This window comes from Schistocerca serialis, chromosome 2, assembly GCF_023864345.2.
Source record: "Schistocerca serialis cubense isolate TAMUIC-IGC-003099 chromosome 2, iqSchSeri2.2, whole genome shotgun sequence".
Classification (NCBI taxonomy): Eukaryota; Metazoa; Arthropoda; class Insecta; order Orthoptera; family Acrididae; genus Schistocerca; species Schistocerca serialis.
Window position 1 is genome coordinate 985665057 of NC_064639.1, and position 24749 is coordinate 985689805.

Here is a 24749-nt window from a genome sequence, read left to right on the forward strand (position 1 = left end):
GTATGAATGTGATCCACCTGATGTGAAAACAATTAAGGAATGGTGTAGGAAGTTTCTGGCAACAGGAAGTGTTCTGAAACATTCTGGCGGTGCACGTTATGGAGTTTCAGAAGAGACAGTGGAGGACATCAGAAAAAAGTTTCTCAGAAGTCCAAGTAAGTCAATTTGTCAAGCATCTAGGCAACATGATGTACCTCGATCAACATTGCATCATGTAGTTCACTAGCGTCTTTGTATGTGTGCTTACAAAGTGCAAATTCTGCAACATCTAACGCCGAACGACAAACCACGCCGACAACAATTTGCTGCGGATATGCTGTAGCGTATTGATATGGATGCCAATTTCCTGGAAAGATGTTTATTCTCAGATGAGGCAACCTTTCATCTATCAGGAAGGGTTAATAGGCATAATGTTTGAATTTGGGGATCCAAAACCTGCACGTTGTCATTGAATATGTTTGTGATAGACCTAAACTAAACATCTGGTGCGGGCTAATGCACAACAGGATTGTTGGACTGTTCTTCTTTGCAGAGCAAACAGTGAATGGGTCAGTGTATCTGGACATGTTGGAGCAGTTTGTGTACCCTCAGATATAAGACTTGCAACCCAACATCATATTTCAACAAGATGGAGCTCCACCGCATTGGTCAACGGCTGTTCGCAAGTTCCTGGATAGGAAATTTCCCAATCATTGGTTCAGATGTGGAGGACCCATTGCCTAGCCACCACGTTCACCTGACATTACGCCACTTGATTTCTTCATGTGGGGATTAATGAAGGACCGCGTGTATGCAACCAAAGTGGACGATATTCCCACATTGGGACATTGTATCGCTAATGTGATTGCAACAATAACAGAGGAAATGTTACAAAGAACTTGGCAAGAAATTGAATATAGACTCGATATTCTTTGTGCTACAAATGGTTCACATGTAGAGGTATATTGATGATAAACAAATAAATTCTTTGAGATGTTCTACAATGTGGTGCATTTTTCACTGTAGCATCTACAGCAGGTATTATTATTATTTTTTTTTTTTCCCTGGGTCTTAGAAATCAGGGAGGTTTGAGTGGGACACCCTGCACAATGAAACCCCTACTGTACGTTTTTGTGTGGTCCAGACAAAAAACACAAAACTGATGGAAACTCAGAATCGAGGAAAACGTTAAAACCTCCAAAATAGGAACAAAATAATATGTAATTGGCATATATGATTAAAAATCGTAATCCTCTTCAATACATTGTATAAAAGTTGTACAAATGAAGAAAGTTACATGTGCAATACAATGTATATACAATAATGTGTGGTAATGAATTTCATCATTTATTCAAAAATCACAGATGTGTTACAGCTAGTAAAAACTCAGCAAAAAATTGAAATTGGTATCACGGTGCAAGGTTGTTGTTGTTGTGGTCTTCAGTCCTGAGACTGGTTTCATGCAGCTCTCCATGCTACTCTATCCTGTGCAAGGTTCTTCATCTCCCAGTACCTACTGCAACCTACATCCTTCTGAATCTGCTTAGTGTATTCATCTCTTGGTCTCCCTCTACGATTTTTACCCTCCACGCTGCCCTCCAATACTAAACTGGTGATCCCTTGATGCCTCAGAACATGTCCTACCAACCGATCCCTTCTTCTAGTCAGGTTGTGCCACAAACTTCTCTTCTCCCCAATCCTATTCAATACTTCCTCATTAGTAATGTGATCTACCCATCTAATCTTCAGCAGTCTTCTGTAGCACCACATTTCGAAAGCTTCTATTCTCTTCTGGTCCAAACTATTTATCGTCCACGTTTCACTTCCATACATGGCTACACTCCATACAAATACTTTCAGAAACGACTTCCTGACACTTAAACCTATACTCGATGTTAACAAATTTCTCTTCTTCAGAAACGCTTTCCTTGCCATTGCCAGTCTACATTTTATATCCTCTCTACATCGACCATCATCAGTTATTTTGCTCCCAAATAGCAAAACTCCTTTACTAATTTAAGTGCCTCATTTCCTAATCTAATTCCCTCAGCACCACCCGACTTAATTTGACTACATTCCATTATCCTCGTTTTGCTTTTGTTGATGTTCATCTAATATCCTCCTTTCAAGACACTATCCATTCCGTTCAACTGCTCTTCCAAGTCCTTTGCTGTTTCTGACAGAATTACAATGTCATCAGCGAACCTCAAAGTTTTTATTTCTTCTCCATGGATTTTAATACCTACTATGAATTTTTCTTTTGTTTCCTTTACTGCTTGCTCAATATACAGATTGAATAACATCAGGGAGAGGCTACAACCCTGTCTCACTCCCTTCCCAACCACTGCTTCCCTTTCATGTTCCTCGACTCTAATAACTGCCATCTGGTTTCTGTACACACTGTAAATAGCTTTTCGCTCCCTGTATTTTACCCCTGCCACCTTCAGAATTTGAAAGAGAGTATTCCGGTCAACATTGTCAAAAGCTTTCTCTAAGGCCACAAATGCTAGAAATGTAGGTTTGCCTTTCCTTAATCTAGCTTCTAAGATAAGTCGTAGGGTCAGTATTGCCTCACATGTTCCGATATTTCTACGGAATCCAAAATGATCTTCCCTGAGATCGGCTTCTACTAGTTTTTCCATTCCACTGCAAAGAATTCATGTTAGTATTTTGCAGCCATGACTTATTAAACTGATAGTTCGGTAATTTTCACATCTGTCAACACCTGCTTTCTTTGGGATTGGAATTATTATATTCTTCTTTAAGTCTGAGGGTATTTCGCCTGTCTCATACATCTTGCTCACCAGATGGTAGAGTTTTGTCAGACTGGCTCTCCCAAGGCCATCAGTAGTTCTAATGGAATGTTGTCTACTCCCGGGGCCTTGTTTCAACTCAGGTTTTTCAGTGCTCTGTCAAACTCTTCACGCAGTATTGTATCTCCCATTTCATCTTCATCTACATCCACTTCCGTTTCCATAACATTGTCCTCAAGTACATCGCCCTTGTATAGACCCTCTATATACTCCTTCCACCTTTCTGATTTCCCTTCTTTGCTTAGAACTGTGTTTCCATCTGAGCTTTTGATATTCATACAAGTGGTTCTCTTTTCTCCAAAGGTCTCTTTAATTTTCCTGTAGGAAGTATATATCTTACCCCTAGTGAGATAAGCCTCTACATCCTTACATTTGTCCTCTAGCCATCCCTGCTTAGCCATTTTGCACTTCCTGTCGATCTCATTTTTGAGACGTTTGTATTCCTTTTTGCCTGCTTCATTTACTGCATTTTTATATTTTCTCCCTTCATCAATTAAATTCAATATTTCTTCTGTCAACCAAGGATTTTTACTAGCCCTCGTCTTTTTATCTACTTGATCCACTGCTGCCTTCACTATTTCATCCCTCAAAGCTACCCATTCATCTTCTACAGTATTTCTTTCCCCCATTCCTGTCAATTGCTCCCTTATGCTCTCCCTGAAACTCTGTACAGCCTCTGGTTCTTTCAGTTTATCCAGGTCCCATCTCCTTTAATTCCCACCTTTTTGCAGTTTCTTCAGTTTTAATCTACAGTTCATAACCAATAGATTGTGGTCAGAGTCCACATCTGCCCCTGGAAATGTCTTACAATTTAAAACCTGTTTCCTAAATCTCTGTCTTACCATTATATAGTCTATCTGATACCTTTTAGTATCTCCAGAATTTAAAACCTGGTTCCTAAATCTCTGTCTTGAAAGTGTTAATTATGGTGTAAAGTAAACCTCCTAGGTTAAGAAGTTTAGATATTAAAAGCAGATCGCATTATGCTCGAGGGACAAGTTATCCAAAGTTGAGTATAAAAGTCTGAGTAATTGTGACAACACTAACAGTGCATTTGATATGTTTAATGACACTCTAATTTAATAAATGTTGACCACAAGTAACTCTGATGGTCAAAACTGATCATGCACCAGAATAAACCACACTGATACACCTGACCTAAAAGAATTCACAGATAAACTTCCTGCTTCATACATGGTAAAAGGTGGTGATCCTGTTACGGAACAGAGACACAGAGCAAAAAAAAATACCTCCATATCAATGAAACACAGGAACAAGCAAGCGACTCCAGTATCACCTGAGGTGCTAAGTAATTTTTTCACAAACAGTGAAAATCGTGGAAAATCTGTTACCTCATAAATAGATGAAAATCGTTCTGACAATACCTTGGATAATACAGGCCTATCTGATTTGAGAGGCACAACTATCAAGTGGACTCAGATTAGTTGCTAGATTGAAACCAACATTGTATCTAAACTAGGTAACACACATAGTAAAAGTACCTACATTTTCTTAAATTACATCCTGAAACACACCACTGACATTAAAATGTCCCCTCTGACTTACCTTATAAACTTAATGCTTCAAGCTGGATATTTCCCTGATGCTTTGAAATCTACAATTGTTTTTCCAATTTATAAAAACAGTCCTGACAGCTGTAGGCCAATACCCATCATTCCCATAATATCTAAGGTCACTAAGCACTGCATGAAAGAGCAACTATTCAGCTACTTTGAGAACAATTATCTAACCTCTTCTTTGATGTATGGCTTTCATCGTGTTCTATCCACCACTTGAGCTGTAAAATGTCCAGTCAGAGATATTTTGGAATGGTTTGAAAGTTATTTTTTTACCTGTGCTGGGACTTGTTGATCTCAGCAAAGCATATGGCACTGTATCACATGACATCCTAATGCTTAGATTTGAAAGCTATGGAATCAAGGATAATGAACTATTGTTAACCAAATCATATCTCTTAGACAGAAAACAAATTGCCACTGTAAGTATTTGTAGGTCCAGTGTCCTACTTTTTACTACAGGAGTGCCAGAAGGTTCTGTCTTGGCCCCTTTTTCTTAGATACATAAATGAACTACCTAGTTCTTTTCCCTACAAGACTATATGTTGATAATAAAACCCTGATAGTGAGTGATACTAATGCAGATGTAGTGAAAAGGAAACACTGACTGGTTGATACGTTTACACAGTGGCTACAGAAAAATGAGAACAAAACAGAGACAATATACTTCTACCTCCATTAACTAAATAAAAAGGTACATGAGAGTGAATCTGTCAGCCTACTACGAATTCATTTGGCTCCACAGCTGAAATGAGATGCACTCACAGACCAATTGTGCATTAAACTATCATGTGTAATTTACTTACAATGCAAATTAAAACCATGTGTCAGTAAGGAACAAGTTTAGTCTTCATTTTATACTTTCTTCCATTCTCGCTTAACTTATAGAAATATCTTATGGGACAACTATTCTGGTGTGAAAACAGTGTTTATGAAATAAAAAAAGTAATGAGAACAATTGCAAGCATTCCAACAGTCATGCCAGCCACATTTCAAAGATCTAAAAATATCATCAGTACCTTCCCTCCTTATTAAAGCCTGTCTCTACATAGTAAAAAAAAACACAGCCAGAGACTTTAACTTACAGAAGTTCTATCCACTGCTAGGGAACAAAGAATATAAATAATATAGTTTTAGAATATACTAGATTAAGGAAGTCCCTACATAGTTATAATAGCACGTTTCTAAACCACATTGTTTCTAAACCAAACTGTGTGAATCTTTTTATTGTGCCTATCGTGACTCAGCACCTCCGCTACATGGTAAGCAGCAACTTTCCTTCTCCGGTATTGTTATAAACCACACATTTAATTTTTAATGTAAACAATGTATGAAAAGATAAGATTCTTACTTACCATAAAGATGACACGTTAAGTTACAGAAAGGCACAGCCTTCATCAAAAAAGTAAGAGAAACACACCATTCATTCACATACGCAAGCACATCTCATGCACATGACAGCCAACTTTGGCACATCAGACCAGAATACATTCTAGTTCGAGCTTCCAGCATTGGCAGTCATGTGTGTGCGAGATGATGTTGCTTGTGTGAATGAATGGTGTGTATTTCTTCTCGTCTGAGCTGGTGGAGCTAGCAGTCATTTGTGCATGAGGCGTTCTTGCTTGTTTGAATGAATTGGTCTGCAACTTAATATGTCATCTTTAAGAAAAGTAGCAAACTATCTTTTCCTACATTGTTGATATTTCAACCTGGAGTTTCCATTGTTTAATTTTTAATGTAAAATTTAAATGCAATAGTTATTTTTCAAAATAAAATATTATTACTGTATACACATCAAACTCTAAGTGATATACACGATCAGTGGTTGATGAATAAACATGAAAAATAGTTTTTTCCTGAGCACACTTCTTCAAATACGCACCAATCTATTTGTAATTAATTTTAGGTCTCTGTAGCTCTTCAACAAATCAATCTCTCAATTGTATTGCTTCTTCAAATGTCTCACAGCATGCCAATCTTATTGTTTGCCCATCACCCTGCAGCCCATTCAAAAATGTATCTAATATCCTTTGCCCAGCTTCAAACAATTCTCCCTCATTGTTGTCACTGAGCTCATACATGTTAACATTAATTTTCCTAATGCGACCCACAAAATGTTTCATGGATTCTCAGCTTAAAATGTGTTTGCTATGGAGTTGCTTCCTGCAAAACTTAGCTGTGTTTTTCTTCTTGTACCATTGCACAAGTGATTGTTTAAATTTGTCGTAAGTGCAAATGATTTGCAAAAAACCAGAACTGTAGGGGTCAAAGAAAAGTTCCTAGCTACCACTGGGTACATTGCAGTTTCAGTGGTTCTGTCTGAGGGCTGCTATTTGCTTGACTCACATCACTTCTATCTTCTGCATAAGTTATGCTTTTAATTCCCAAAGTTTTAATTGTAATTAGTCTGTAACAAAATGAAAATCCAAGTCTTGCTGTGTGTACATTATGACTGAGTAACCAGCTACTCCACTTATTAAACATTTGTACGCAGAAGTCACTAATGATGGTGACAGAGCAATAGATGGTGTTGATTTAACACGAACAACTTTTATTGACTGCCTGTGGCCTTGCACGGAGTAAGCTGACGTGTAATGTGTGTACTGAGCACTGCAAGGTATGCACTCACTCACACGTCCTACTTTTGCAGGCTCTTACAGAAGCTTTATACTCTGATGCCAAAACCTGCACTGTTACCGATTAACTCTAATGTAGTGGCACACAGGCTTTATCTGCAAGTATTGAACTGATAGTAGTCCGTGTAAAGTTACATAAATGCTTTATTTGAAATATTAGATAAAAACAGCATCATAATAGTGTAAGACGAGAAGCAACATTTTTTACAGTGCTAGTCAATGCTGATAGTCACTGGCAACCAAAGACAACCGCACGAGATGGCACAATGGTTAGCACACTGGACTCACATTTGGGAGGATGACTGTTCAAATCCATGTCCAGCCATCCTGATTTAGGTTTCCCAAGATTTCCCTAAATCAGTTCAGAGAAATGGTGGGATGATTCCTTTGAAAGGGTAAGGGCGATTTCCTTTGCTATCCTTCCTTCATCCAACAGGACCGTAGACTTCACTGTTTGGTCCCCTCCCCAAAAATCAACCAACCAACCAAGCAGAAGACAGGTAGCTTAGAGTTAAATCAAAGAAATGTGATAAATTTCTTTTAATTACAAGAGATCATTCAGGGTGGGGTAGAGGGTGTTTGTTATAAGGGCAATTTCAAAATACAAGTTCCAGCGTAACTTCCAGACATGGCATAATTGTCGGCCAACTGTATACAATTGAAAGAGACTGCTTTAGAAAAGGCCTTGTCTGCCAGGATTCACACTTATTTTTTCAATGAATAAAACACTCATTTTCATTTGTTACTGAAGTAGTCTCACACCTAAAACATATGTGGTTAATGATTTTTTCAACAGAAAACTAAGCGATTTCAACATGCAAGGTTGGCAAACAACTACGAAATTATTAAATAAATATACAACTCAAACTTTATGATAGTAAAACTTACATTTGAACTACACTGCCATCTTCACCTCTGTAGCAACTTCGTAACAGTGTCTGAGTTTGGGGATTGTATAAGTGTTTCTTTATGAAATTTGCTGCCTTAATAGCTCTCTCAGCATATGATTTATCTTGTAAGGCTTCATAAGCTTTAGAATATCCTGATATCATCAACCCTGCAACCGTACATAGCACTTAAGAAGCTTTAACAAATAATATTAACTTTTATTTTATTTCTTATTTCCTTATTTTAAGTACAAGTTTGTTGTTGCACTATTTATTTATTTATTTATTTATTTACTCACAGTGAAACAAGTTACATGACAAGCTTGTTTTGGCTTTTTGCCATTATCAAGTTTACCTGGGAAGATGGTATAATATGTATAATATCATTCTTTATATCTATGTTAGTCCATGTCTGCAAATGCCACCTTATGCTTACATCTTAGTTGGTACGATATCGTCCATATGAAATATTGGAGCATAAATGCCTTATCTTTTTGTTGTGATATGATTGTTTTATCTATATGTTTATTTATTATTTGTGTGATCTTGCAAAGCTTTTTCACTACTTCAGCTCCAGTTATACTATATGTTTTCAATGGAATTTCTGTTTTGCAGAAAGTCAGTGATTATGTTTAATTTTTCAGAGATACTATTTTGTGATCTTTACATAAAATACGCTCTTTTCCTATTTGTTTGTTCATTGAAGATGTCTTTTGGGTATTTTTCTGTATGAGTGTCAATTTTTTCCTCCAAAATATTCAATGTATGTCCTTTACATACATTGTGTAGAATTCTTCAGTTATTTTCAATATCTTCTGATTTATGTGCTTGGCTTTTTAAATGCATGTTGAATGCAGATTGGTTGCTTTTGCCACTTCATGTGTGTTTTTTAAATCTGATTTCAAAATTCCTGCCTGTCTGTTTGACTGATATAAAATTTATTGCAATGGCCATGAGAAAGTTTGTAGATACCTGGATTTGAAGAACTGGAAAATATATATATATATATATATATATATATATATATATATATATATATATATATATATATATATATATATATATATATATATATAAAAAACAAAGATGAGGTGACTTACCGAACAAAAGCGCTGGCAGGTCGATAGACACACAAACAAACACAAACATACACACAAAATTCAAGCTTTCGCAACAGACTGTTGCCCATCAGGAAAGAGGGAAGGAGAGGGGAAGACGAAAGGATATGTGCGTGTGTGCGAGTGTATACCTGTCCTTTTTTCCCCCTAAGGTAAGTCTTTCCGCTCCCGGGATTGGAATGACTCCTTACCCTCTCCCTTAAAACCCACTTCCTTTCGTCTTCCCCTCTCCTTCCCTCTTTCCTGATGGGCAACAGTCTGTTGCGAAAGCTTGAATTTTGTGTGTATGTTTGTGTTTGTTTGTGTGTCTATCGACCTGCCAGCGCTTTTGTTCTTCGGTAAGTCACCTCATCTTTGTTTTTATATATAATTTTTCCCACGTGGAATGTTTCCTTCCAATATATATATATATATATATATATATATATATATATATATATATTTTGTGTGTATGTTTGTGTGTCTATCGACCTGCCAGCGCTTTCGTTTGGTAAGTCATATCATCTTTGTTTTTTAATATATATATATATATATATATATATATATTAAAAAACAAAGATGATATGACTTACCAAACGAAAGCGCTGGCAGGTCGATAGACACACAAACATACACACAAAATTCAAGCTTTCGCAACCAACCTTCATCAGGAAAGAGGGAAGGAGAGGGAAAGACGAAAGGATGTGGGTTTTAAGGGAGAGGGTAAGGAGTCATTCCAATATTGGGAGCGGAAACACTTACCTTCGGGGGAAAAAGGACAGGTATACACTCGCACACACATCCATATCCAACCGCACATACACAGACACAAGCAGACATTTGTAAAGGCAAAGAGTTTTGGCAGAGATGTCAGTCGAGGCAGAAGTACAGAGGCAAAGATGTTGTTGAAAGACAGGTGAGGTATGAGCCGTGGCAACTTGAAATTAGCGGAGGTTGAGGCCTGGCAGATAACGAGAAGAGAGGATATACTGAAGGGCAAGTTCCCATCTCCAGAGTTCTGACAGGTTGGTGTTAGTGGGAAGTATCCAGATAACCTGGACGGTGTAACACTGTGCCCAGATGTGCTGGCCGTGCACCAAGGCATGTTTAGCCACAGGGTGATCCTCATTACCAACAAACACTGTCTGCCTGTGTCCATTCATGTGAATGGACAGTTTGTTGCTGGTCATTCCCACATAGAATGCGTCACAGTGTAGGCAGGTCAGTTGGTAGATCACGTGGGTGCTCTCACACGTGGCTCTGCCTTTGATCATGTACACCTTCCGGGTTGCAGGACTGGACTAGGTGGTGGTGGGAGGGTGCATGGGACAGGTTTTACACCGGGGGCGGTTACAAGGGTAGGAGCCAGAGGGTAGGGAAGGTGGTTTGGGGATTTCATAGGGATGAACTAAGAGGTTACGAAGGTTAGGTGGACGGCAGAAACACACTCTTGGTGGAGTGGGGAGGATTTCATGAAGGATGGATCTCATTTCAGGGCAGGATTTGAGGAAGTCGTATCCCTGCTGGAGAGCCACATTCAGTGTCTGATCTAGTCCCGGAAAGTATCCTGTCACAACTGGGGCACTTTTGTGGTTCTTCTGTGGGAGGTTCTGGGCTTGAGGGGATGAGGAAGTGGCTCTGGTTATTTGCTTCTGTACCAGGTCGGGAGGGTAGTTGCGGGATGCGAAAGCTGTTTTCAGATTGTTGGTGAAATGGTTCAGGGATTCCGGACTGGAGCAGATTCGTTTGCCACGAAGACCTAGGCTGTAGGGAAGGGACCGTTTCATGTGGAATGGGTGGCAGCTGGTAATGAGGATCACCCTGTGGCTAAACATGCCTTGGTGCACGGCCAACACATCTTGGCACAGTGGTACACCGTCCGGGTTATCTGGATACTTCCCACTAACACCAACCTGTCAGAACTCCAGAGATGGGAACTTGCCCTTCAGTATAACTCTCTTCTCATTATCCGCCAGGCTTCAACCTCCGCTAATTTCAAGTTGCCGCCGCTCATACCTCACCTGTCTTTCAACAACATCTTTGCCTCTGTACTTCTGCCTCGACTGACATCTCTGCCGAAACTCTTTGCCTTTACAAATGTCTGCTTGTGTCTGTGTATGTGCGGTTGGATATGGGTGTGTGTGCGAGTGTATACCTGTCCTTTTTTCCCCCTAAGGTAAGTCTTTCCACTCCCGGGATTGGAATGACTCCTTACCCTCTCCCTTAAAACCCACATCCTTTCGTCTTTCCCTCTCCTTCCCTCTTTCCTGATGAAGCAACTGTTGGTTGTGAAAGCTTGAATTTTGTGTGTATATTTGTGTTTGTTTGTGTGTCTATCGACCTGCCAGCGCTTTCGTTTGGTAAGTTGGTTGGTTTTGAGGAAGGAGACCAGACAGCGAGGTCATTGGTCTCACCGGGTTAGGGAAGGACGGGGAAGGAAGTCAGCCGTGCCCTTTGAAATGAACCCTCCCGGCATTTGCCTGGAGCGATTTAGGGAAATCACGGAAAACCTAAATCAGGATGGCCGGATGCGGGATTGAACCGTCGTCCTCCCGAATGCGAGTCCAGTGTCTAACCACTGCGCCACCTCGCTCGGTGTTTGGTAAGTCACATCATCTTTGTTTTTAGATATATTTTTCCCACGTGGAATGTTTCCCTCTATTTTTTATATATATATAAACACGAAAAAGAAGGAAAAAATCACAAATAAACCATGAAAAAAATCACAAATAAACCACATATATATATGTGGTTTATTTGTGATTTTTTTTCTTCTTTTTCGTGGTTTTTTTTTTTTTTTTTTTTTTTTTTTTTTTTTTTTTTTTTTTTTTTTTTTTTTACTTATGCCATCTGTTTTTCGTTTTGTATGCTGTACGTACACAATTAGATGGTTTAGCTGTGGAAAACTGTATCACATGCTCACAGCAGACATTTTTATTAATACGTAGGAAGAGGAATTCTTCAGTTCAAACTGACCAATTATAACAAAAATTATCTTGCTGGAATGATTTACATTCCCTTTTATGTTCTTAAGGGGCATACATGCCTGTAGTGGTGTGCTAATTAGGTAAGATAACAATAAATAACACATGGTGCTGAAAGAGCTGCCTGAGATGGTTTGGAGATATTATCCCTAAAAGCTAGGACCTTTGTTCAGAGTCGTCTGGCAGTGCGGGAAAACCCGCTTCAGTAAGGCGCTTGATGGCAAAGGGGTGGCAAAACGCATGGGATTGGAATGGTAATAAACCCACCTGGTACCCCTAGCACACACTGCACTTCACTGCAATATTTACACCAAACTGCACGCAGTATTCCAGGTGCTGATACTTGGAGGTACAAACCAGGCATCGGGCATCAGGCTTTGTACATCCATAGTCAATGGAAGTGAGTTGAGGGAATGCAGCTCAAGAAGGCGGAGTGGGAAATGTGGTAGCACTCCTCTTGTTAAATGAACTGTGCCGAAAAACTGACACTGGACAAGATTTAAGAATCCTGCTGTTCATGCATACCCCAGCAAATTGCAGCAGACAGTGATGCAAGGCAAGTGGCATTGCGCAGGCGAGCTGCTGAGAGCATGTTTATGAGGTGTTGCCTCATTGAAGCAGAAAAGGAGACTACCCTGTGATGGTTTGGCGTGTTCAGTGTCCAAAAAGAGTGGCCATCTAAGCTTTACCTCTGGCAGAAGTGACCAGCGAGGGTGGTGGGAGGACGCGACGCAGTGGTACCTTGGCTAGCAGGCACTTTGCTGATCACTGGTTTTGGTCTGTGCAGCCATCATCTGCAGCTACATAGTGTCAGTGGGTGGCATCATCTGGTGGCATGTGGGGAACAGCACAGGGGATGGTGTTGGCCTGTGTCATTTGAGGGGCTGTGTTAGTGGTGATGCAACTGGGGCCGGTGGTAGAGGGGGGCAACTCCACCTCAATGGCACTGCACTTGCTGGCTGGACAGGGCTCTACGACTTAGACCGGCTTGAGCCTATCTATGAAGAGAGTTGTTTCGATCCCGTTCACACAAATGGAGAACATCTAGCCCCCACATCACAACAGTGTGGGTCTGAATAGTGAGGGCAGAGCAGCAGCTGGTAGGCATCCACCCAAAGTATGGTGTTAGGTCATGGTGGATGAAGGTAGAGTGCTCATCATGATATTGTGGAGGTTTTGGTCACAACTGGTCCAAGAAGCCCTGGAGCTGCTGCATGAAACCTGAGATGTTCTGTCAGGAGGGAGCAGAATCGCTTCCAAAAAATTGCCAGGAATGGTGAGTGGCTGTCCATATGCCAGCTCAGTGGCAGAAGTTCCCAGGTCAGTTTTGTGTACAATCCGCAGGCCTAGGAGTATCAGGGGTAGGACAGTGGACCATTTGGGAGAATAACATGTGAGAGCAGCTTTAAGTGTGCAGTGGAACCACTCCAACATGCCATTAGCTGCAGGGTAGTAGCTGGTGGTGTGTTTTAAATTGGAGCCACAGGTGGCTGTCAGAGATCGGAAGAGGGCCGAGGTAACTGGCACCCACAATCTGTACTGACATTGCACAGGCACCCGAAGTGGGACACCCAGGTCGGAACAAAGGCTGCAGCCACAGTTTCAGCTGAAATGTCAGGAATGGGGGTGGCCTCCAGCCAGCACGTAAATCTGTCAATAATAATCAGCAGATACCGATATCTAATGGAGGAAGGTAGTGGGCCAACAATGTCGAGGTGAAAGTGCATGAATCAGTGTCGTGTGAGGAGGAAAGGCAGCCACAGAGAAGTGAACGTGCCATCTGACCTCGGTGCACTGGTACAGAAAACAGAACTGGGCCCCAGTTGCTGCACTCACAACGGATGACTGACCACATGAAGTGTTGGTTCATGAGGAAGGCCTGAGTGTATGAGGCTGTGGACACAGTCAAATGCCAGTTTTTGGAAGGAAGGAGGGAATAAGGAATAGGAGCGATAGCTGCAGGTTGAGGCCATTCAGCATTCTGAAGGGTGTGGGCTATGTCCAGGTCTCTTTAGCAGTGTCCCGGGCAATGCAATCTAAAGGTTGGGTGATGGCGCAGGTGCAGCTAAGGCAAGTTGCCACAACGTTATTGATGCCGACAACATGCCAGATGTTGGTAGTGAATGAGGTCTGGTCTATGTCTTTTCTGCAAAAATCAGAGGCGAGGGTGCAGTGGTCCATGAAGATTGAAAAGACGCATCCCTCCACTGAACGTTGAAAATAGAAGATGGCTGTGAGTAGGTGAATTGGCATTAGAGAACTTGGATGAAAAGAAGGTGAGCAGTTGCCAGATGTTATCCACATACTGTTGTAGTACAGCCCACCTAGCCATCTGGTTCACGTCTGCCACTATTGGGAGGGGGGCACTAGGGTGGAGGTGGGCCAAAAGGGCCTTACTGGGGAGGTCCCGTTTCGTTTTCTGGAAGGAACATGGCCTGGGTCCAAGGAACCAGTTTGTTGCCTTTCTTTTTATCGCCATGGAGTGCTGTAGTAAGGGGCTCTTGGGTGGCAGGGACATCCTTAAGATGGCGACGGAAAAAGGTGACCACGCCAATGAAACACTGGAGGCCTTTAAAGGTAGTACGGTATGCAAGGTGCCTGTACTGTCTAAAGGACAGGGGAGAAGCCAGCAGCAGAGACAAAGTGTCCAAGGAATTCGACCTCGCTTGCCCCAAAAATGCATTTTGCCATATTGGGGCTCACTCTAGCTTTCTGAAGTAGGAAAAAATTTTGCATAGGTGTTGGTGGTGTTTGGTAGGGGCCTTGGAGTAGATGAGTATATCATCCAGGTACGCGAAACACCCCAGTGTGTCTAAGAGGATGTTGTCCAAAAGTCACTGCCATTTTTATGCAGCACTGTGGAGGCCCGATGTCATGAATGCACTCTCAAAAAGGCAGAAAGGTACGGCTATGGCTCTTTTCCAGTATCAAACAGGCCAAAAGGTGTGATTATGGCTGTTCTCTTAATGTTCTCTGGGCCGACTGAGATTTGTGTGCAAGCTTTAGTGCAATCCATCTTACTGAAGATGATGTTCTTATTGGTGCAGAGGAGTGGGACAGGATAGTGGTCAGCAATGTTGCAGGCATTGAGTTTACAGTAATCACCACAAGGGACCCGGAACCATCCTTCTTTGGGCCTAGGTGAAGAGCTGAAGCCCAGGGGCTTTTGGATGGGCAAACTATGTCGGTGGTGAGCACCTCTTAGAACTCCTTTTGTATGATTTTGCACTCATGGGGGGCAAGCATGGCATAAAACCCGGGGGCAAGGGTTGTGGTTGTGGTGATGTAACACATATTGTCATGCTGAACATTCTGGGGGGAGGGAGGGGGGAGGGGGGGAGGGGGTGGAGGGGGCACTGGGTGCTGGCTGGCTGGATGAGGAGGAAAAATTCTGCAAAGAGCTGAGCATATGGGCCTGAAACTGCCACTGTTTCTTAGCAAAACACACAGCGGGGCAGAAGCTGTAGCAAATGGTCCTACCAGAGGTGCCGTCAACTAAACGATGCTTCGCAACACCATGAGTGAGGAAGTTGGCACCCAGAATGGGGTTACTAATGTCTGCAACTGTGAAAGTCCACTTGAGTTCGCATTGTAAGCCTAGATCGAGCGAGCAGGTATGCACGTTGTAAGTAGGGATTGCCAAGTTGCTGGCAGCAGTAATGAGGAGGGGAGAGCGGGATCTGGGCTTTAGTAGTAGTTTGCAAGGAAATATGGACAGGCTGGAGCCGGTGTCAACGAGGTAGTGGACAAGGGAACTAGTGTCATTCAAATCCCATATGAACAGGTGCCGTGAAGTGGTACACCAACAGGGCATGGCTACTTCCAGTGGCTGCCATGGTTTGGGGGACCAGGAACATGGAGGTCCGCAGCTGGTCATGTTCTAGCCAAACCTTTGGCGGTACCAGCAAGTTGTGCCTAGTTCACGATGGTTGTCAAGGGGGTGGTTAGAACTGTGCTGATGGGGGTGGCTGTTTCTGCCTGGGCTGGCATCACATGCTTGGAGGCAGTCAGCACATGACAGCAGGTGCTTGAGGTGTAGGTGGGTGACACTGATGGTAAGTGCTGCCATCTCAGAGCTCAGGAAGGTCAGGTCAGGGGCCTCCATCCTGAGTGGAGGGTCATTCGCAGCAGGGGGTGCGAGTGACATTGCGCATGCGGTGGCTTGGGGGGAGGGGGGGGGCAGGAGGGGGGGGGGTGAATAGCCAGCTGGAACCGCAGGCTGACAGCCAGCATTCTGTACTGCAGATGCAGCAGAGAAGTAGTTCAGGGTTTCAAACCATTTATTGGCCACGATCATTGCATCACCTAATGATACATGGGTGTGCAAGGAAAGGCAGCCTGTATGGGGACGGGAAGGTGCAAAAGCCTGTAGTTTAGGTGCAGGCCTCTGGGGTGGATCTGTGGCTCGCCGAGTGCTCGGATGTGATCCAGCAGCAGGGGTGGGCACACGTCGTCCCACTGCTTGGATTACAACAAATTATGGGCCCATTGCAGCTCCAAAGGGGTGAAACTGGATATGATGCATTCTTTTAATTTAGTGTAGCTCCTGGATAGGAGTGGACGTGAAATAACATCCCTGGTCTTTGGCGGTGGTGGTGAGGTCAAGGTGGCCAAAAACCATCCCGAATTTTGTTCCATAGCTCATGATACAGAAACCTGTGAAAACTGCCTCGATAGAAGCAAACCACAGGCATGGGGCTCACAGTTTGAAGGGGGGCAAGTGAGCAGCCACACAACCACAGAGGGTCTGCAGAGGCAGCTTGTGCTGGGAGCAGATTAGTCAACTGTTTCTGTAGTGCTGACAGCTGCATGTGAAGTTCCAACACCTCTGAAGTGCTTGTAGTTGCTGGAGCAGGAGGGGTAATGGGGTGGGGGGTGGGGGGGGGGCTGCTAGTTAGAGAGCATGTAAGGCATACTGCCACAGGGCATACGTTTTTCGGTGACATTGTGACTTACCGTATTTACTCGAATCTAAGCCGCACGTGAAAAATGAGACTTGAAATCAAGGAAAAAAAAAATTTCTCGAATCTAAGCCGCACCTGAAATTTGAGACTCGAAATTCAAGGGGGAGAGAAAAGTTTTAGGCCACACCTTGAAATCGAAACAAAGTTGGTCCATTGTAATATGAGACACAATTTAGGTCGAATGAATGACAATACAGCTACAGTAGTTTGGTTCGAGTCGTAAGCTTAGCAGTTAAGCTTTACCAGGTAGGTATTGCTATGCGTCAGGCGCTCCGTCCGTATTTATACGGGTACCCTTCCTTTTTCACGTGCTTCGTCTGGTTTGAATTGATTGCTTATTTTTCTTTGATCTGATAAGTGCCGTTCTCTATGTTATAGGTGTTTACGTCACTCTAAGCTGAAAATGTATTATTGTACTGTGTCATGCATTGTTTATCGCATTCTGTTAATGAGTGTTAACAGCCTGTCGCCGCTCGCGGCATGGCTTGCTGTTGTGCGCGCAACCATGGCTTAAAAGAGGAATCTTCTCATTAGCGAAACAATGGCAAGAGACTGCTATTTGTTGTTACTTACACTGCTGCTTTCTTTGATAATGATCAACAAGAACCAAATAATAGACTGCGTATGATAGATGATGTTCTGAACTAGAGTTTAGGGAAAATTTTTCTCCGTTTGAAAATCTTTGCAGACGCCTCTTCAGTACATTACATTCTGCACAGGAATTAGTCATCGTAGATTTAAAAATCTAGTCAATTGCCGTGCTTCATTTCTGACTGTGTCACTATTAGGCATAAGAATAATACGAATATAAACACGACATATATATATATTATTCCGCGTTTGCTGCTGTCTCACTCACTCTAGTGTCGTAGTTTATTAGGCAGACAGGATTTAAATGAGATAGCAGCAAACACGAAAGAATACATGGCAAAATGTTTATATTCATATTATTCTTATGGTGCAGAGAATACTGCATGTGATTCACAATTCATAAAATTCCTGTTAGCAACGATCTCTTCTCACAGGTTGGAAAAATTCAGAACGCGGAGTTGGCCATATTGATAAACATCCCAAACAGTCTTTCCAGTCGGATTTTTGTAGTACATTGAAATGCTGCTACATTCGAAGATGAACAATACGGAATTTGTATTTACTACGTTGGATAATGTATGAAAAATGCGGTGGTCGAAACTCGGGGCAGAGAAAAAGCTCGTCTTCCACCTTTTTTTAATTTATTTACTGATGCAGAGGTTTTGGCGCCAGTATTTATCTTTGTGCCTGCAAAGCATGCCTGTATAGCGCTACATACCGTATTTACCCAAATCTAAGCCGCACTTTTTTCCGGTTTTTGTAATCCAAAAAACCGCCTGCAGCTTAGAATCGAGTACAAAGCAAGCGGAAGTTCTGAAAAATGTCGATAGGTGCCGCCACAACTAACTTCTGCCGTCGAATACATGTTGTACACAGGCATGCTTTGTAGGCACAAAGATAAATACTGGCGCCAAAACCTCTGTGTCAGTAAATAAATTAAAAAAAAAAAAAAAAAGGTGGAAGACGAGCTTTTTTTCTCCGCCCCGAGTTTCAATCACTGCATTTTCATACATTATTCAATGAAGTAAATACAAATTCCGTATTGCTCATCTTCGAATGTAGCAGAATTTCAATGTACTACGAAAATCCGACTGACAAGACTGCTTCAGATGTTTGTCAATATGGTCAACTCTACGTTCTGAATTTTTTCCTACCTGTGAGAAGAGATGGTTGCTAATAGGAACCTGATGAAATGTGAATCACATGCATTATTCTTTTCACCATAAGAATAATACGAATATAAACATTTTGCCATGTATTCTTTCGTGTTTGCTGCTATCTCATTTAAATCCTGTCTGCCTAATAAACTACGAAACTAGAGTGAGACAACAGCAAACGCGGAAGAATATACGTATCGTGTCATGTTTATATTCGTATTATTCTTATGCCTATAGTGATACAGTCAGAAATGAAGCACGACAACTGACTAGATTTTTAAATCTAAGATGGCTCTAATTTCTGTGCAGAATTTGATGTACTAAAGAAGCGGCCACAAAGATTTTCAAACGGAGAAAAATTTTCGCCCAACTCTCGTTCAGAACATGTTCTATCATATGCAGTCTATTATTTGGTTCTTGTTGATCATTATCAAAGAAAGCAGCAGTTTAAGTAACAACAAATAGCAGTCCCTTGCCATTGTTTCGCTAATGAGACGATTTTTTTCTCTCTCTCATATTTTTTAAAAAAAAGCGGCAGTAACGCACACAAAAGATAGCCATGCCGCGAGCGGCGACAGGCCGTAAACACTCACTATCAGAATGCGACAAACAATGCATGACACAGTACAGTAATGCATTTTCAGCTTAGAGTGACATAAACACCTATAACAAAGAAAACGGCACTTATCAGATCAAAGCAAAATAAGCAATCGATTCAAACCAGGCGAAGCACGTGAAAAAGGAAGGGTACCCGTATAAATACGGATGGAGCGCCTGACGCATAGCAATGGCTACCTGGTAAAGCTTAACTGCTAAGCTTACGACTCGAACGAAACTACTGTAGCTGTATCGTCATTCATTCGACCTAAATTGTCTCTCACATTACAATGGACCAACTTTGTTTCGATTTGGAGGTGCGGCCTAAAACTTTTCTCTCCCCTTGAATTTCGAGTCTCAAATTTCACGTGCGGCTCAGATTCAGGAACTTTTTTTTCCTTTATTTCGAGTCTCATTTTTCAGGTGCGGCTTAGATTCGAGTGCGGCTTAGATTTGTGTAAATACGGTATATTCGACGGCAGAAGTTTGTTGTGGCCTCACCTACCAACATTTTTCAGAACTTCCGCTTACTTTGCACTCGATTCTAAGCCGCAGGCGGTTTTTTTGATTACAAAAACCGGAAAAAAAGTGCGGCTTAGATTCGAGTAGATACGGTAACAGTGCAGGCAGCATGTCACAGTATGTGGGGTGGTACTGGGAGCAATATTGCAAAGAAGAAGGTAGACAGAACAAGCATAGTAAGGACCAGGCAATACAATCTCCAATGTGTGTTGTTGTGGATAGCAGTGTAAAGTATGCAGCACGGTAAACTGCGGTTTGTCTGGGCGCACATGTGTCAGCTGCAGGTATGGCACGGAGGAGCATGGTAGAGCACACAAGGGTCTGGTGGATGTGGAGGGGCTTGGGAGGGCTGCGGACGGAAGCATTGGTGCGGTCGAACATATGGTGCAGGATGGGAGTGGTGATGCATGCAGGAGGATGGGTGTGTGTATGGGTGCGGGTAGGGGTGGAGAAGGTGACCGGCGGGTGGTGGTGAGAGTGGGATCCGGCCGACCTAACAGGAACTGATTTCATTACCACGTGGGGCTGTACTAATCCGAATAATAAAAAACAGCATGTTTTGGCCGTGACACTATGCACTGTGATTTCGCAGTGGTCACCAGTAAAGGAACAATTTAGGTTCCCTTTTATGCTTCTAAGAGGCATACAAGCTTATAGCGGTGCACTTATTAAGAACAAGAACAATAAATAATGGGGCATGCTGAAAGAACTTCAAGAGCTGGTTTGGAGATATTAGCCGTGAAAGCTAACAACTACAGTGAAATACAACAAGGTACTACTTCTTAATCAAGGAGGGCCCACTTCACTCACAGTGGAGTCTTGGAACAGGGCAGATTGTGAATGGCCTTTGTCTGGCATCTCCTCGTGGTACGCTTGGCGGCAAAGGCGTGTCAAAACTGCCAGGGATGGAATGGTAATAAACACATCTGGTACTCCTGACACACACTGCACTTCACTGCAGTATTTACACCACACTGCACACAGTATTCCAGGTGCTGATGCCTGGGGGACAAACCAGGTGCCTGGCATCAGGCTTTGTCAATTAAAGCATCTTAAAAGAACACTGCTCAAGAATATAGTGCAGAAAATGTGGTAGTACTCCTCTTGTTAAATGAATCATGACAAAACACTGACATTGGATGTGGGGTAAGAATCCTGCTGTTTGTGTATAAACTGGCAATGTGAGCTACGTGGCATTGTGCAGGCGAGCTGCCAAGAGCACAGTCAGGAGATGTTGCCCCATCAAAGCAGAAGAAGAGAATGCTCTTTGATGGCATGGCATGCCTGGCATTCAGAGAACGTGGCCATCTAAGCTTCACCCCTGGCTGCAGTGACCAGGACGGGTGTTGGGGGGGATGCGATGGTACCTTGGCTGGCAGGCACTTGGCTGATTGCTTCTTTTCGGTGTGTGCAGCCCATCATCTGATGTTAAAGGTGGAGGTGATGGAAGAAGTTGCCACAATCTATCAGCACTGATATGGTGATGACACACTGCTACCAGTAGACGGAGATGACTAAGACATAAAAATGATCCATCAGCAACTTAACAACTTGCACCCTAACATAAAATCCACAATGGAAATAGAACAAAACAAACCCATACACTTTTTAGACCTAAAAATAAGCAACAACAGCAGCAACCACAAATTTGAAATACATGGAAAATCTGATATGACTGACATAATCATAAATAAAAATTCTTGTCATCCAAATTTGAATAATTACAAGTAGTTCAAATCAATGGTTAATACAATTTTATTTTAAAGTTCCCTCCCAATAATAATGTGATGCAAGATGAAACAAAAATGCCATGAAAAACAGCACAACGAACTGACTTCAACCTTAAAATGGTGCAAAAATTATGTGAACAGCATATAAAACCAAAAACAGATGGTATATATAAAGAAATAATATTAAAAAGAAAAAAAATTGCAAATACCCATGTTCAACATCATACATAGGCCAAATATCAGACAAGATGAACAATTTGTTTACGCAACAAAACATAATATCTTCACTTTTTTCAAATAAAGGCATCTACAAAATTTTTTATAACGACTGCAATAAATTTTATATCAGACGGATAGGTAAGCGGCAGGAATTTCAGAATCAGATTTAAAGGACACAAACGAGACTGCTAAAGTAATCAATCCACATTCTACATGCATGTTAAAGGCCAAGAACATAGAGCAGTAAATATTGAAAATGCCCTAAACATTCTACACAAAGTACCTAGAGGACATACAATGAATATTTTGGAGGAAATGGAAATGTAGACTCAGACAGAAAAGTACCCAGAAGATACCCTCAACAAACAACAGATTTTCAACATGAAAAGCCCTTGAAAATTTTACTGACATACTAAAAGAAAATGGGTGAATTATTGTGATAAACACAAAACAGTAGAACACTATTCATTTGAGGAAAAATCATAAAATACTATCTCTGTAAAATTGAACGTAATCACTGACTTTCCCAAAAATAGTAATTCCATTGCGAACATATACTATCACTGGAGCCAAAGCTGTCAAAAATAACTTAACAAGATCATGCAAACACAAAGTAAACATATACACAATGTGATCAATCATAACAAAAAGACAACCAACATTGACACTCCATGATGCCATATGGAAAACATCATGCCAGCTATGACGTAAGCAGAAGATGTCACTTGCAGACACAGACTAACGTAGACGTAGGAAACAATATTGTACATATTATACCATCTTCACAGGTAGATCGAATGATGATAACAAGCCAAAATGAGCTCATCATGCAATTTGTATCACTACGAAAAAATAAATAAATAAATAGTGCAGCAAAAAGCTTGTACTTAAAATAAAATTTATGTATTAAGCCTGATATGATTAGAGGTATCAGGCCCTCTCTTGCACCAGACCAGGATTTCGCACACACAGGATCTTTTTCACATTACAGTTACCTCCAAGAAATAACAATTTTAATATGACAAATAGTAATAAAATGATTTGAATGCCTATAGTGGCAATGTAAGTAAATAAAACAGACTATGAATTAATGAAGTTAAAACTTGCAGCACCTCTACTGCTGTTGCTGTTACCACTAACAGGGATATTAATAGTAATGGTATTTGTCGTTGTCGTCGTCGTCGTCGTTGCAGTAGTAGTAGTAGTAGTAGCAGCAGCAGCAACAGCAACAACAACAACAACAATAAAAACAATATAAATAATAATAATAATAATAATAATAATGATAGTGGTAGATATAAAAAGAATTTATTGGTGCACAAAATAAATGTTTTCTGATACAGCGAGTTCTGTATCTGAACCAGCTTATCAGACTGGGAAATGAGGAAATTGTGGTTGGAAAGAAGGGCGTACAAGCGCAACAAGTGTGCACAGGGACAATGGTAATCACTGTTGTTGCTTTGGTAGGTATGACATTAATTGTCCACTGAAGCTGGAGATGTTATTCAGTTCTCTAATATAAAGCAGGAGGTTATTAAAGAGTTGGGTTACTGCTGCTGAGAATGACTTCAAGAAAGTGGCTGAACAATGGAGTCAAACAGAAAGGAACAGGCAATGAAATAGGTGTGAAAAGCACATACACTGGGTTTCTTGTTATTTGCAATTAAAGTCAACTGATTAGAACTCTTATGCACTGCCTTACAAATATACTATTTGGAAAAGAATTGAGAAGCTATTGGCTTGAAATACCAATCACTGCAACAGAACACAGTTCAATCAATAGCGTAGCATCACACAACCTGAAATTCACAAAAATTGAAAAGATTAAAGTGATCATGGGGTCTGAGTGTGGATCTTATAGCACACAGTGAAAGTACTACGAAAAGCAAGTAGTATCAGATGATTAAAACAAAAAAGGGGTGATCATTGAAACACAGAAAAAAACATTACATACTTAATCACAAAATTAATAATGAAAAACATCGTAAATCACTGTACTCTCATCGTGCACCATCTACATTTTTCTTTTCTATGTATCTGAAATAAAATTCATGATGATGACAAAACTATGTCAAAACATATTTAAGAAAGAACAATATTTTGCAATAATTAGACACACAACTCCAACAATCTTTTGAGATTAGTCATATAGGAGTGTAAAACACAAATATATAAAAACAAACCAAACACTGCTACTTGTCAGAATACATTTTTATACTACCACCAAGTTCTAAGTATAATTTAACGCCATAATTACCATTCCAAGCTGTAAGCATCTTGCTGTCCAAATGGGGTCTAGGCCTTTTTTGGCGAGCTTCATACAAAATATTACAACCTTCTTTGAGAAAGACTCGTGTTTGCTCCAATGTAAGTTTAAAATGTTCAGCTGTCTCTTCCTCACTTCCTTCAACTATTAAAACATTCTGCCCCTTCAGTTCATCATGAGGATCCTACATTTGAAATTGGTGAAAACAAGGAACAGTTAATAAAAACTCTTGTAAAGTTCCAAAAAAATTTATATGATGAGAACATACAACTAAAAGTATAACGGGTACCAATAGTTTGGCTACTTTTCATAACTAAGAAGTTAAATGTGACAGGATTTCAAAAAGTAAGTTACACATTATTGTGGCAGGTTAAGTAACTTTTATTGAATGCTGCACTAAACACCAAAGAGACATAGATATATGACACAATTTTCCAACATAATCATCAAGTCTCTGTAAACAGTGGCTGGAATGTTTTAACAATCATTAAATTCCTGGATGATAAAAATTCATCCCTTGGTCATCTGAGAACCTCTGTACGAGTACCCTCGTCGCAGGAAAATCTCCTTCCCTTCTGGTTTTCTTTCGGCTTGCTGAAAAGATATAAAAAACATGGTGCGAGATCTGGACTTCCAAATCAGTATTGCCCACATCTGTGTCGCCTTGGTCAAATTGACAGATCCATTTCACTATGGCTGGATATGACACTGCACTTGGTCCATACACAGC

At 41.2% G+C, this 24749-nt stretch overlaps 1 protein-coding gene across 1 annotated transcript in view; it reads right to left on the reverse strand.

The window, feature by feature from the left end:
* LOC126458407 (spermatogenesis-associated protein 20) overlaps positions 1-24749 on the reverse strand; it is a 289730-nt gene that overhangs the window by 201617 nt on the left and 63364 nt on the right. The window contains exons 8-9 of the mRNA XM_050095424.1: positions 24011-24203; positions 7894-8062 (exon numbers count right to left, since the gene is read on the reverse strand). Coding sequence (XP_049951381.1) covers positions 7894-8062; positions 24011-24203 — 362 coding nt within the window. The remainder of the gene's footprint in view (positions 1-7893; positions 8063-24010; positions 24204-24749) is intronic.